The 14,708-nt window shown below is 43.5% G+C and overlaps 1 protein-coding gene across 1 annotated transcript in view; it reads left to right on the top strand.

Annotated features, from left to right (window-relative positions):
- RABEPK (Rab9 effector protein with kelch motifs) overlaps window positions 1-12,974 on the top strand; it is a gene marked incomplete in the record, with an annotated part of 524,880 nt that extends 511,906 nt beyond the window's left edge. The window contains 1 exon segment of the mRNA XM_073600345.1: window positions 12,306-12,974. Within this exon segment, the coding sequence (XP_073456446.1) occupies window positions 12,306-12,583 (278 nt within the window).
- Window positions 12,975-14,708: the final 1,734 nt, after the last annotated feature.

Below are 14,708 nucleotides of genomic sequence, written 5' to 3'. Positions count from 1 at the left end.
TACTATTATTTTCATTATTTTTTTTATTACTTATCTTAAACACTGTTATCTTAACACTTGGACTGACACCAAGATACCTACTTTTTTGAGGACATTGCACAATAGGGAACAATGGGGGGGTGTGGCTCTCTCCCTGGGCACAGATTGTTCCCTGTTGGGGTGCTTGGGAGAGGGAGCGATACCCCTCACCCTGGTACATAGTATGGCTCTTACATGAGAGTACAGTTGATGGTATGAAACTCAATTTTAAGTTGTTTAACTATGGGTATCCTACTTACATCTGATTCGTAACTTAAATTGAAGAAAGTAATGTCTAAGTGATTTTCTACTTTTTTGCTAATTTTTTTTTTCTATCCATATGTTTTGCTTTTGTAAAAATATGCAAAAATATTTCAATAAAAAACTATTGATTCAAATAACCCCCATTGTCACTGTCAACACCGACTTAATACAAAAACTGGTATTATGCATTGAAAGAAGAAGCCACACATTGTTGAGTCTAAAAACTTTTACTCTGTGCACATTCACATGTGCGTTGTAAAACATTTTTCCACCAAAAATACATCTTTGTTTAATTAAGTTTGACATTTTTAGTTTTATATTTTGCTTTAACAGGCAGGTTTCAAACCATAACATACACAACTCTGGAACTTACAAAGTTCAATGTACAAAAAGTGAAGGCAATATCAGACATGAATATGTCAAAACTGTGTTGATCTTGCCTTCATCAGATGGGGTTATGTCACCCCTGTAAAAGACAAATTTTGAAGATGCACTAAAATTGGGATTCAAAATGGGGATTTCCCTCCTGATCCCATGCCTAATGTCAACATGTGCTAGCTCCCATCATGGGGGATCAAAGGACATGTATTGGGGGTGCAACCCCTTCCTCTCAGCTACTTGAGTTGCGAGGAAGAGGTTGCGCCCACAAAACGCATACATTGATTTCCCATGATGGCAGATAGCACGTTGACACACTGTGCATCTTCAAAATTTGGCTTTTAAAATGTATTAAAACTTTAGGAAATTTCTCCAAAAAAATATAAAATGGTGTAATTTTGTTGTTATTTCCATTCTCATACATCAATCATGTTCTTCAGTTTTTGTTCAACATCATTGGTTTTTTGCTTGATGATGTCTAAATCCCGACTACACAGCATTATGTCCTGGATTAGCATTTGTGCACGTTCACTTGTGAAATGCGAATCTTCTTCCACAACATGCACATCACCTAAAATCAAAAAACATACCATGTACTGTATTATAAATATGCAGGCATACATCTATTACCTGAAGCTTTGGTCTCAGACACTCACCTGTTGTGGTCACTATTTCAACCACCTCTCCTTCCTCCACATCCTCTGGTTGTGTGCTGATTTCCCCTTCTTTAGTAGGTGGGGGGTCCCTGGTGTCCTCTGATGTCCCGAGCCTTTTCTCCCCTATGAGAATTAAACAAAATGTATACTTGGCACACAGATATTTGAGAAATAGGAATATGAAACATTGTTTGGAAATGTGGTACAAGTTTTGGCAGAGTTCCAAGTTGAATACATGATTTTTTCCCTTACCAAAGCTGGAATACTTACCTTTTTTGGACAATATTCAGACATGGAAACACCCCTAGTATCCCCTGAAGCATCCCTGTGGGACACCCAAAAAAGTTTGTTCTGGTGTCCCACACTAGTGCTCCTGCGTCCAGATGTGTAAACAGAGTGTCCTCTCCTTACATTACACTGAATCAAGTTTGCATTTCATTCTAGTTACAAACACATCTAGACAACAATGTACTAAACTTATTTTAATACAAATAGGCACGACCAAATGTAGTTAACCCTGTATCTGCAAAAATCATTGTATTATTAGTGGGCGAACAAACGATGTTTACTACGACCAATTACTGTGCCCACGAGCCTGAAAGTTGCCATTTTAAACTGTACAACAGTAAAGAAAAGCACATGGAGCAGCATGTAAGTAATAATAATAATAATAATAATAATAATAATAATAATAATAATAACACAGGACAACTACTTACTTTTTAGAAGCACTTTCTTGATCCTTCTGTATTAATCCTGCTCCCTCAATTTCAGGTCTGACCAGCGTTTCCTCAGTTGCTCCTTGGATCGTCGTACCCCAAAATTCCTGTGCAGACTTCTCACAACTTTAGACATGATCTTGGCCTTTCTCACATTTTGGTTTAGGTAAGGTCCATACTTCCCGTCATAGCCGGCCCTCTTCAAGATGTCCACCATCTCCACCATCTCTACAAAGGCCATATTTGAGGCCTTAAATCTCCTCCGGGATCGGGACATTTGGGGCTCCGGGCTTTCCTCGTCGTTACTGGAATTATGCACCTGCTGTGTCTCCGCCATGTCCTCTCCCACTGCGCCGAAAGAGAAGGGGTGGGGAATATTCTAGAAAGAACGTCAGGTGCAGGCGATGCATGTGGAGTTTCACGCATGCGCTGTGTATATAAAGCGTAACGTGCGTGCGTCGGACGTATGATCTGTGAGTGGAGGAAGTGCCAATCGTGAGAACAAAGGTAACATTTTAACTTGGGGCATCAGTGGCCTATACTTCTTCTAGATTGAGGCTTTTATTGTGATAAGATTATGAGAGTTTAGCCTGACATTAGGGATTTTCTCTTGTTTTTTTCTTGCAGAAATAATGAATCTATTCAAAAAGCCAGAGTTTATGAGCCAGTTTATAGATGATGCCCAGTTTGTGGCAAGTCAAACATCATTTATACTATAACCGACCAGCTAGGAAGGCAGCGCTGGAGAAACTGCTGGAATTTGTGAAGATGGAGGTCCCCAACGCAGACAGTGATTTTTTGGTAGCTTGAGGAGCACATACAAAAAGGAGCGTAATAAGGTCCTGGCAACCCAGAGGTCAGGAGCAGCAGCAGAGGACTTGTCTGTACCCAGTCTGTGGTACTACAACAAAATGCGTTTTCTGGAAGACCAGACTAAAGTGAGGGCAAAAAAAAAAGATCTTGATTTAAATAAAAAAAAGGAAAAAAAAAAACACTATAAAAAAAAATTCGAAACATTATTATGGAGATCTGGCTCTAAAAATATTATTAAGGAGATCACAAGAGATAATAGAGAATGCGCTGCATTAAAAGATCCAAAAATTTACAGCGTGACGAATGTGCGATCTCCATTACGAACGCTTGTTTTACCAGACCGAGCGCTTCCGTCTCGTACTTGATTCTGAGCATGCATTGTTTTTTTGCGCATCGAAATTGCATACAGATGAACGGAATTTCAAATAGGAACTTTCTCCGACGGGAAAATAGAGAACCTGCTCTCAATCTTTTGCTGGCGGGAATTCCACCAGCAAAAGTACGATGGAGCATACACCCGGTCGGAATTTCAGATGATAGAGCGATCACATGTAAACAAACCAGCGTCATCTCATGCCGCCGGTTCCTCTCCTCCCCTCTCTGTACCTCCCATCTCTGGGTTAGCTCTGCAGCGGGTGTGTGTGAACCCCTGGATGGGTCCACCACACAAAATCAGGCACAGCAGACAGTGTTGCAGGTGAAAAACAAAGGTGCAGTTTATTTATGCTATATGCAGTGAAAAATATAACAGCAAAACAAAAAGAAACATGAAAAGAAATCCTGGTCAGTTTGACCGCTTACTACACACGTAGATTTCCTATCTAACAACTGGGTGTAGCCTTGTGCTGCCCCAGTCCCTATCTCTCTTTTAGAAGTTTGCCACACAGGCGTTAACTCACTGCACAGGACAGATACCACACTCCCCAGTCTATACACACAGAACTGGTTCCAGGATGGAGCATCTCCCTAAGCATTCTAGGGTTTTTTGTATAGGTCTTAATGAGCCCACTTACTTCAGCTGGGCTCATTAACTCTTCCCCTGCAGGACTCCCAGCACTCCCCCTAGTAGTATAGCATAAAGACTGAACCTAGGGCATACATATTTTCCATCCTGGATGCAACCAGGTGATTTTACCCGCCTGCTGTCACATACCCCCCCCTCTTGTTTCAACCTTGGGGTTGGAACACACGCAGTCAGGCACGCATGTACTCGAGACAAAGCATCCACATTCCCCATTTTAACACCAGGGCGATGCTTTACTGTGAAGTTGAATTCCTGTAGGGCCAGGAACCACCTATTTATCCTTCTATTGGTCTCCTTGTTTTGAGCCACCCACTTTAAAGGAGCGTGATCAGTAACCAGGTCAAAGTGCCTACCTAGCAGATAGTACCGAAGGGACTCTAAAGCCCACTTCACCGCTAACCACTCCTTCTCAATCGTGGCGTAATTTACTTTATGGGACTTCAATTTCCTGCTGGAGGTAAATGACTGGGTGCTCTTCCCCGTTCCAGACCTGGGACAACACTGCTCCCAACCCAACGTCTGATGCATCAGTTTGTACAACAAAGTCCTTAGAGAAGTCTGGTGAGTACAACACTGGCTGGCTACATAAGGCTGTTTTTAATGACTGGAATGCTGCTTCAGCCTCTGGGGACCATTTAACCATGACAGACTCTTTTCCTTTTGCCAGGTTGGTGAGGGGCACAGCCTGAGAAGCAAAATGGGGAATGAATCGTCGATAATAGCCAGCGATTCCCAGAAAGGCTCGTACCTGCTTCTTGCTGTTGGGACATGGCCAACTCTGTATGGCCTCGACTTTATTGACTTGGGGCTTTATCACTCCCCTCCCAATAGTGTACCCAAGATATTTGGCCGCCTCCTGTCCAATGGTACACTTCTTTGGATTGGCCATAAACCCAGCTTCCCGGATAGAGTCTAAGACTGCTTGCACTTTTGGCAGATGTGAGACCCAATCTGTGCTATGGATAATCACATCATCCAGGTAAGCTGCAGCATACTTCTGATGGGGCCTCAGAATCTTGTCCATTTTCCACTGGAATGTTGCCGGTGCATTCTGTAACCCAAATGGCATTCTCTTGTATTGGAACGCCCCATCTGGGTTACAAACGCAGTTTTCTCCTTTGAACCTCCCCACGTATTGCCTCCCGTCGGGCCTCTGGTATTCTATAAGGTTTTAGTTTTACCTTTTCTCCTGGCGGGGTGATAATGTCATGCTCTATGCCAGATGTTACTCCCAGCAGCTCAGAGAAAATCTCTTTGCGAAGTACAAACTCTTTAACCTCCTGTTGTTGGGGTTTCGATAAGGTGACTGCGATTCCAACCTCAGGAACTAAGCAATCAGACTGGGCCGGTGACAGTCTCTGCGACTAGGGATTCCCTATCCCTCCAGGCTTTCAGCAGATTGATGTGATATATCTGTTCTGGCTTTCGCCTTCCTGGCTGTCTGACCCTGTAGTTCACCTCACTCACTTTTTCAATGATTTCGTAGGGACCTTGCCATTTGAATTTGCTTTCAACCGTAGGGACTAGCACCAATACCCTATCCCCCAGGGAAAAAGTACGGGTCTTGGCCCACGATTGTACACTCTCTGCTGTGCTAACTGCGCTTGGGCCAAATGTTCCTTTACGATTGGCATTACCTGTGCACTTCTATCTTGCATCAGGGTGACATGCTCAATCACACTCCTGTGGGGAGAACTCTCATTTCCCCAAGTTTCCTTGGCGATATCCAGCAGCCCCCTTGGGTGTCTCCTATAGAGTAACTTGAAGGGTGAAAAACCCGTAGAGGATTGGGGTACCTCCCTAATGGCAAAGATCAAATAGGGTATTAGACAGTCCCAATTCTTTCCATCGCTATCCACCACCTTCTTAAACATTTATTTTAGGGTTTTGTTGAATCTTTCAACCAACCCCTCTGTTTGGGGGTGATACACAGACGTACGTAATTGTGTCACATTGAATAACTTGCATAGTTCTTTCATAACCCGGGACATAAAGGGTGTACCTTGGTCCGTAAGCAGTTCCTTACAAATACCCATGCGGCTAAAAACAAGAAATAGCTCTTTGGCTATGGTTTTGACCGGGGTATTTCGAAGAGGAATCGCTTCCGGATAACGGGTGGAGTAGTCCAATATAACCAAAATGTACTGATGCCCCCTAGCGGACTTCATTATTGGACCTACCAAATCCATTGCGATCCTCTCAAAGGGGACCTCAATGATAGGAAGAGGTACCAGCGGGTTACGGAAATGTGGCATAGGTGCTGACTTCTGACAATTATTATCTGTTTCCTTCATGACCCCAGGTCAATAGAATCTCTGCAATACTCTCTGGTTTTCTCTGTCCCCAGATGACCTCCAAGAATGTGCCCGTGGGCCAATTCTAACACCAACTTCCTGTAAGGTTTGGGCACCACAAGTTGCTCAATGGTTTCTTCTGCCCTTTGAGCCACTCGATACAGCAGGTCCCTTTCCACAGTGAAGTACGGGTAAGTGCAAGTCTTATCTGGGTTTACTAACTCGCTATCTATTTTCACCACATTTTCCAGTGCCTTTATTAGGGTGGGGTCTTTTAACTGTTCTGTGGCAAAATTTTCCTTGTGAACCTCGAGATTCGAAAACTCCACAGACGGCATGTTTTCATCTGAGGATGTTGGCTCCTCCCCAGTTTCTCGAGTTTCCCCCGCCAATACTGACAAGGGAAATTCTGGAGAGTCCTCACCACTCTCAAAGGAATTCTGGTCATCATCTTCCTGGTCTATAGGGGCACCAGTGGGGGGGGCTCAGGACAATCCCAGAGCTCCCAGAACTTTGGAAAATCCCTTCCCACAATAGCATCATGTGGTAAGTGAGACACTAACCCCACCTGATGAGAGAGGTTACTTTTGTGGGTCTCAAAAAACACTAAAGTTATAAGATTCTCGAGTGTCCCCATGCACACAAATAACAGCCACCTTTTTATTCCCAGAGACCTCTGTAGTGACTAATTCAGCTTTTATCAATGTCACCAGGCTACCTGAATCCAGCAACACATAAACATTTCTACCATTAATACACATTTTACATAAATGTTTCTCAGGTCCCCGAATGGCAGTGCATGCAACTGTTGCAAACAGCGACTGACGTCTGTCCCTTACAAAGTCACATTGCATAGGTTCATCCACAACTGGGCAATTGGCTGCAATATGTCCCTCTTGCCGGCAGAGGTAGCAAATAATCTTTTTCGTTGCCTCTTGCGGCCTGGGCTTCCAGGGCTGCTCCCGCCAGACATTCGGTTGAACCCCCACCCTCTCACTCTCTCCACCCTCACCCCTTGGAGTCATCTTACCCACCACTGGGAATGGTCTGGTCTTAGGGTGGAAAGTCCGTGAGTCCCTGGAAGAGGTGGTCAGGTTCTCTGTAGCCAAGAACCTCTCAACCGGATCCACAAGCTTATCTGCAGTTTCTGGTTCTCCATGGCTTACCCACTTTTGGATGGCAGTAGGAAGAGCTCTCAGGAAACGATCCATAACAACACGTTCCACAATGTTTGGTGCGGTCAAAGTCTCTGGCTGCAGCCACTTCCTGCTCAGGTGAATGAGATCATACATTTGAGACCTGGGGGGTTTTCCAAGCCGGAAAGTCCAGTTATGTACAGTAGGTGACCGTGATATTGTGTCAATCTCGAAAAAGAGAAAACGAACTAATTGGGACTTTATATGAGGACATTTAAAGAAATGTGCCTCCATCCCCAAAATGTATACAAAAAAAAAAAGGGAAAAAGGGGTTTGGGACTTTAAATGAGGCATGCAGCTGGGAAGGTAACACAACATAATACTGGTTAGAATATCTAATGAATGCACCATGTATGCGACCACATCGTATTGCATAGTAACAATTTGTAAACAGTAAAGTGTAGTAAACCAGGGAAACTTTATTTCATAGTAGGATGCATAGTAATAAAACGTCATAAAACAGCATGATGGCATAGCAGCATATTATAGTCATAATGGTACCATAATAAAAAATCATGAGACAGTTTGTTGCATGTGACTGCATCATAGTAATGTCTGGTGAATAGACCACATTTGTGACCAAATATCCTGCATGTTACCAAATGTATACAGAATAATATAGTAGAGCATAAGAATACACGTGCGGGCCCCCCCACCCCACAGCACCTTGTCCCCATGTTGATGAGGACAAGGGCCTCTTCCTGACAAGAGGCTGCCTAATAAATTACTCTTAAAACCTGTGTACTGTTTTTTTTTTTTTTTTTTATTGACACTTTTCCCTAGGTGAATGGGTAGGGGTACCATGTACCCCATACTCATTCACATAGGGTGGGGGGCCGGGATCTGGGGGCCCCCTTATTAAAGGGGGCTCCCGGATTCCGATAAGCCCCTCCGCCCGCAGACCCCGACAACCAACGGCCAGGGTTGTCGGGAAGAGGCCCTTGTCCTCATCAACATGGGGACAAGTTGCTTTGGGGTGGGGGGCCGCAGGGCGCCCCCTTTCCCCCAAGGCACCCATCCCCCATGATGAGGGCATGCGGCCTGGTACGGCTCAGGAGGGGGGGGCACTCGCTCGTCCCCACCCACTTTTCTGGCCGGCTGGGCTGCATGCTCGGATAAGGGTCTGGTATGGATTTTGGGGGGACCCCCATGCTGATTTTTTGGCGTGGGGTTCCCCTTACAATCCATGCCAGACCTAAGGGCCTGGTATGCCCCTGGGGGGGAACCCACACCAATTTTTTCATTTAAAATTTGGCGTGGCGTTCCCCCTCAGGATTCATACCAGACAGCTGTCAGCACTGCCTGTCACTCATCGTGATAGGAAAACAAAGGTTTCCTTTCCCGATCAGTAGTGAGCCAGCGCGACATGCACAGTACCCTGTCGCCGAGAACCAGCGCGAAGGTATCGCGCTGGAAACACAATCTCGCGGTCAGGTACTGTACACGCTGAGCCCGGACGGCCAGGGTGACACCCAGCCATGCCAATATTTCAATTTTTAGCACCATATAGCCTTTTGCTTGGTCAGGCTCTAGGTCATAATAGGATTTATGCGATTCCTCCGTTAACAGAGGGGCCACCAATCCAGCCCACTTTTCCCTTTCAGCAGTCCTTTCAAATGTGGTCAAAAACACCTCCTGATCATCCTCTCCAGTCATTTTTGTCAGTAAATGGCTCACACCAAAGGATGCAGTATTAGAGGAACCATTTGCCTCATTGGTCTGCGGACGTGGCTGCATTAATGTCTCCATTTGTTGTTGGAGTCTCTGCTCTTGCTTTTGTAACAGGTCTGTGAAGCGGGGCCTCAGATTTTTGCTGAGCTTCAAGACTCTGCAGGTGAGCTTGCTGCTGAGCCTCCAGACTCTGCTGGTGAGCTTTCTGCTGAGCTTCCAGACTCTACTGCAAAGTTGTATTTGTCTGCTGCTGGGCTGCGAGGCTCTGTTGTTGAGCTGCAAGGCTCTTTTGCAAACCCGCATTTGTCTGCTGCTGATTTGCATTTGCTAGAGCCAGTTGCCTCAGTATCTCCTCCATGCAGGCCTTAAAAAAAAACTGCCCCGGTGTCTCCACCAACTATGAGGGGGTTAGCTTGACAGTGGGTGTGTGTGACCCCCTGGATGGGTTTACCACACAAAATCAGGCACAGCAGACAGCGTTGCAGGTGAAAAAAAAAAAACGAAGGTGCGGTTTATTTATGCTATATGCAGTGAAGAATATAACAGCAAAACAAAAAGAAACATGAAAAGAAATCCTGGTCAGTTTGACCGCTTACTACACACGTAGATTCCCAATCTAACAACTGGGTGCAGCCTTGTGCTGCCCCAGTCCCTATCTCTCTTTTAGAAGTTTGCCACACAGGCGTTAACTCACCGCACAGGACAGATACCACACTCCCCAGTCTATACACACAGAACTGGTTCCAGGATGGAGCATCTCCCTAAGCATTCTAGGGTTTTTTGTATAGGTCTTAATAGCCCACTTACTTCAGCTGGGCTCATAACTCTTCCCCTGCAGGACTCCCAGAACCCCCCCTAGTGGTATAAGTCAGCATAAAGCCTGAACCTAGGGCATACATATTTTCCATCCTGGATGCAACCAGGTGATTTTATCTGCCTGCTGTCACACCAGCCATGCTCAGCCATACTCAGCAATACTCAGCAATACTCTGCAATACCCCGCAATACTCGGTGATACCCAGTCATACTCGGCCATACTCAGACATACCCTGCCATACTCAGACATACCCTGCCATACTCAGACATACCCTGCCATACTCAGACATACCCTGCCATACTCAGACATACCCTGCCATACTCAGACATACCCTGCCATACTCAGACATACCCTGCCATACTCAGACATACCCTGCCATACTCAGACATACCCTGCCATACTCAGACATACCCTGCCATACTCAGACATACCCGGCCATACCCAGCCTCTGTATGTGGCCAGGCTGTGGAAGTCTCACACATGTGGTATCGCCGTACTCAGGAGGAGTAGGAGAATCTATTTTGGGGTGTCATTTTTGGTATGTACATGCTATGTGTTAGAAATATTGTATAAATGGACAACTTTGTGTTAAAAAAAAAAAAAAAAAAAGAAAAAAGCTTTTTAACCACTTCCCGATCGCCGGCTGTCATACAACGTCCTTGACTTTGTGCGGGGATATCTGAATGATGGGTGCAGCTACAGGCATCATTCAGATATCCGCTTTTTCAGCCGGCGATTCCCTACACCATAAGAACAATCATAGTGGCTGTTCCACTGCTTGATCGTTCTTACAGGAGGTGAGAGGGGATGTCCCCCCCTCCCACTGCCCTCCGGTGCTTCTACCAATTCACCGCTACAATCGAAGCCAGGATCTTTTTTTTTTTTTTTTTTTTTTATTTCAGGCTTCCCAGCCTAGAGGTGAGATGTGGGGTCTTATTGACCCCATATCTCACTGTAAAGAGGACCTGTCATGCCATATTCCTATTACAAGGGATGTTTACATCCCTTGTAATAGGAATAAAAGTGATCAAAAACATTTTTTGGGGGAAAAAAAGCATCAAACTAAAATAAATAAAGTAAAATGAACAATAAAAAAAAAAAAAAAAAAAAATTTAAAGCACCCCTGTCCCCGTGTGATCGCATGCAGAAGCAAAGGCATACGTAAGTCCCGCCCACATATGAAAACGGTGTTCAAACCACACGTGAGGTATCCCTGCGATCGGTAGAGCGAGAGCAATAATTTTGGCCTTAGACCTCCTCTGTAACTCAAAACATGTAACCAGTAAAAGATTTTAAAGCGTCGCCTATGGGGATTTTTAAGTAGCGAAGTTTGGCGCCATTCCACAAGCTTGTGCAATTTTGAAAGGTGACATGTTGGGTATCTATTTACTCAGCGTAATTTCATCTTTCACATTATCCAAAAAAAAAATGCGTTCGAAAAATTGCTGCGCAAATACCGTGCAAGATAAAAAGTTGCAATGACTGCCATTGTATTCTCTAGGGTCTTTTCTAGCAAATAAATGATGATTTTTACATTTTTACATTTTTACAGGAGAGAAATGTCAGAATTGGCCTGGGTGCTCCAGAACGCCTGAAGGTGCTCCGTGCATGTTGGGCCTCTGTATGTGGCCACGCTGTGTAAAAGTCTCACACATGTGGCATCGCCGTACTCGGGAGTAATAACAGAATGTGTTTTGGGGTGTAATTTGTGGTATGCATATGCTGCGTGTGAGAAATAACCTGCTAATATGACAATTTTGTGAAAAAAAAAAAAAAAAAAAAAAAAAAAAAAAAACTTGATTTTGCAAAGAATTGTGGGAAAAAATGACAACTTCAAAAAACTCACCATGCATCTTTCTAAATACCTTGGAATGTCTTCTTTCAAAAAAGGGGTAATTTGGGGGGTATTTGTACTTTTCTGGCATGTTAGGGTCTCAAGAAATTAGATAGGCCGTCAGTACTTCAGGTGTGATCAATTTTCAGATATTGGCACCATAGATTTTGGACTCTATAACTTTCACATAGACCAAATAATATCCACCGATTTGGGTTATTTTTACCAAAGATAGGTATAAATTTTGGCCAAAATATATGAAGAAAAATTACTAATTTGTAAAATTTTATAACAGAAACGAAGTAAAATGCATTTTTTTTACAGATTTTTTGGTCTTTTTTCTTTTATAGCGCAAAAAATAAAGAACCCAGCGGTGATTAAATACCACCAAAAAAAACTCTATTTGTGTGAAAAAAAGAACAAAAATTTCATATAGATACAGTGTTGCATGATTGAGTAATTGTCATTCAAAATGTGAGAGCACCAAAAGCTGAAAATTGGTCTGGTTATTAAGGGGGTTTAAGTGGCCAGTGGTTAAGTGTGTGGTTTTTTTTTTTTTTTTTTTTTTTGTGGACGAATACTCTTATTCTGGTAATTTTATATTTCTATACCTTTGTGTAGGAAACTATACCTGGACACGGGTGAAGTTTGATTCTCCAAGCCCTGCAGCACGATTAGATCATTCAATGTGTCTTTTCCCATGGAAAATAAGGATGGAACACTCAAAACTAGACCGTGAACTTGGTACAGAGAAGATAGAGAAGATAGAGGATGATTCCTATACTCCTAATAAAAAGTCAGAGAAATGTGGCTACGTAACCCTTTGCCTAATCTTTGGTGGCATGGATACCAATGGAGAACTGTATAGTGACTGCAGTGTAACTGCACTTACAAAATAATTTAATGTAAGATCGACTGGAGTTCCTTTTGGGTACCTCAGACTTGTATTGCTTTTTTTGCCAATATATATTAGAGAGTTAATCTTATAAATGGGTTTGGGTATTATGAATTTATGAAAATTATGTTACAGTGTAGCAGGGTGCTTGTCTTTCACATCTTCAAAAAGACAGATGAGATTTACAAAGACAGATGGAACAGACTGTGCAGAATGTGCTAAATAATTATTTTGCTGGTCAAAAATTGTGCTGTGTGTTGTTGTTCTGATATCGTTATTACTGTAACAAGTAATAATGACATCAGAAAATACTCCGGAAATCTTGATAAGTTTCAGTTGGATCTTTTCTGTATATGTGCAGACACAGAAATAATAAAGTCAGCAATAACTGTAAATCTCTTGATATTTTCCAGTCAAATCTTTTCTTCATATGTGCATTTAATTTTGGAGTGAAGATAATATAGATAAACCTACCATTTTTATGTCACTGGATGTCCAAATGTAGATAGGTATTTATAAAATGATATAATCACAGATTCTAATATATTATAATAATTAAAGAGATAAATCTTGTTGGATCATTTACAGATACAGATAAGTGTCTCCAATCCCTGGTACAAGAGTGAAAAAAAATTTTTTGAAAAAAATTTAATTAGGGGGAAGACTATGCTGCCCCTATAAAAATGGGATTTTTGGGGAGACAGTTACAGCTGTATAATGAGATATACAGATACACTATATAACCTCGTTATACAGATGTAACTCCCCAAAAATCCCATTTTTATAGGGGCAGCATAGTCTTCCCCCTAATTAAATTATAATACTTAAATCTAGACTACAAAACAAAATGATAACTAACATAAGGATCAAGAAACTGATTTTTCAGTTTGTGTAGAAACTGTTGGAATAGATCAGACACTGGTTTATTATATCACCCACCAACTCTAGTGATGAGATCTCTGCCTTTGATTTTCCAAGATCTAACTCCGATCCCACCCTTGTTGTATTTTTAATGAAGATTTGCACTACGGTGCAAGGTCAGCATATACTGTCCAGGCCCCCTCCCACTTTAAAAAAAAAAAACCTTTATGTTGAGTGATGTTAAAACTACCTGTAAAGAAAAAGTTAGATTTATTCTTGAGGGATATTGTTCATAAAAATTACTGTCCCAAGTAAAAGAGCCCCTTTGCTAAGTCCAGTGTGGTTGTAGACCGACTTGGGTTCTCAGTCACCCTATGCCCCTTATAGACACAGGGTAATTTACACATAAGAGGGCCCTGGGGAGCTGGACAATCAGTGTCCCGACCTCCCTAAGGTAAGCTAGGTTCCACAGCCCCCCGCCCAAAGTGGCTCCTGTAACATATCTCCTCTTTTGGCAGGAGACAAACACAGGAGACCCCAAATGGGTTGACTTTGAAGTTAGTCCATAGTTCCAGTCCCCCAATGCCTGTACCCACACAGTACCTCAAACAAATTGTCCTGAACTGAGCATTACTCACCCAGCCAACCTCTGCCTGGACTGGTCCTTCCCCCTGGAGTTCTTTCAGAGAGAAGACAGGTTGGCTGGGCTCACTCCATCATGCTGTTGGGGATCTGGGCCGACTGCCCAGCATCCCTGGGGTATTCAGTTAGAGACTGTAGTCCCATCCACTTTTACTAGATGAAAATCCCCTGGTGTTGGCAAAACAAGGCTGATATTCTCCTGTCCCAATGCCAGACACCTTTTTCTGGGGTTGTGTCAGTGGAAACCGAAGTCCCATCCACTACCACAAGAAATCCATGTTCTGTTGGTTGAGGGCAGAGGCCAGCAGCACTCTGCCCTGTGGCAAGCTCTTCTGCTGGGTTGCTGTCAGTGGAGACCGCAGTCCCATTCCCCGATATCAGCTCAAGCTGCAGTTGTCAGGTGCCGATTGCATTCTCTCGCTGGAGCACCTGCGGAGTTGATTGTTGTGGGCAGAGGCCAGTAGCGTTCTGCCCAGCTGCCAACTGTTCCACTGGAAAGTAAGCTGAAAAGTCAGTGGCCTTGCACAAATCCTTCAGGGCCTCTAAAGCCAGCTCTTCTGCTGGAGTCTCTCTGGTTTGTTCCCTCTCAGCAGAAAAGTCTAATAAATCCCCAGTCTCTGTAACTG

Source organism: Aquarana catesbeiana, linkage group LG09 (assembly GCF_042186555.1).
Source record: "Aquarana catesbeiana isolate 2022-GZ linkage group LG09, ASM4218655v1, whole genome shotgun sequence".
In the NCBI taxonomy this organism is placed as follows: Eukaryota; Metazoa; Chordata; class Amphibia; order Anura; family Ranidae; genus Aquarana; species Aquarana catesbeiana.
This window is presented reverse-complemented; position numbering and strand designations above follow the sequence as displayed.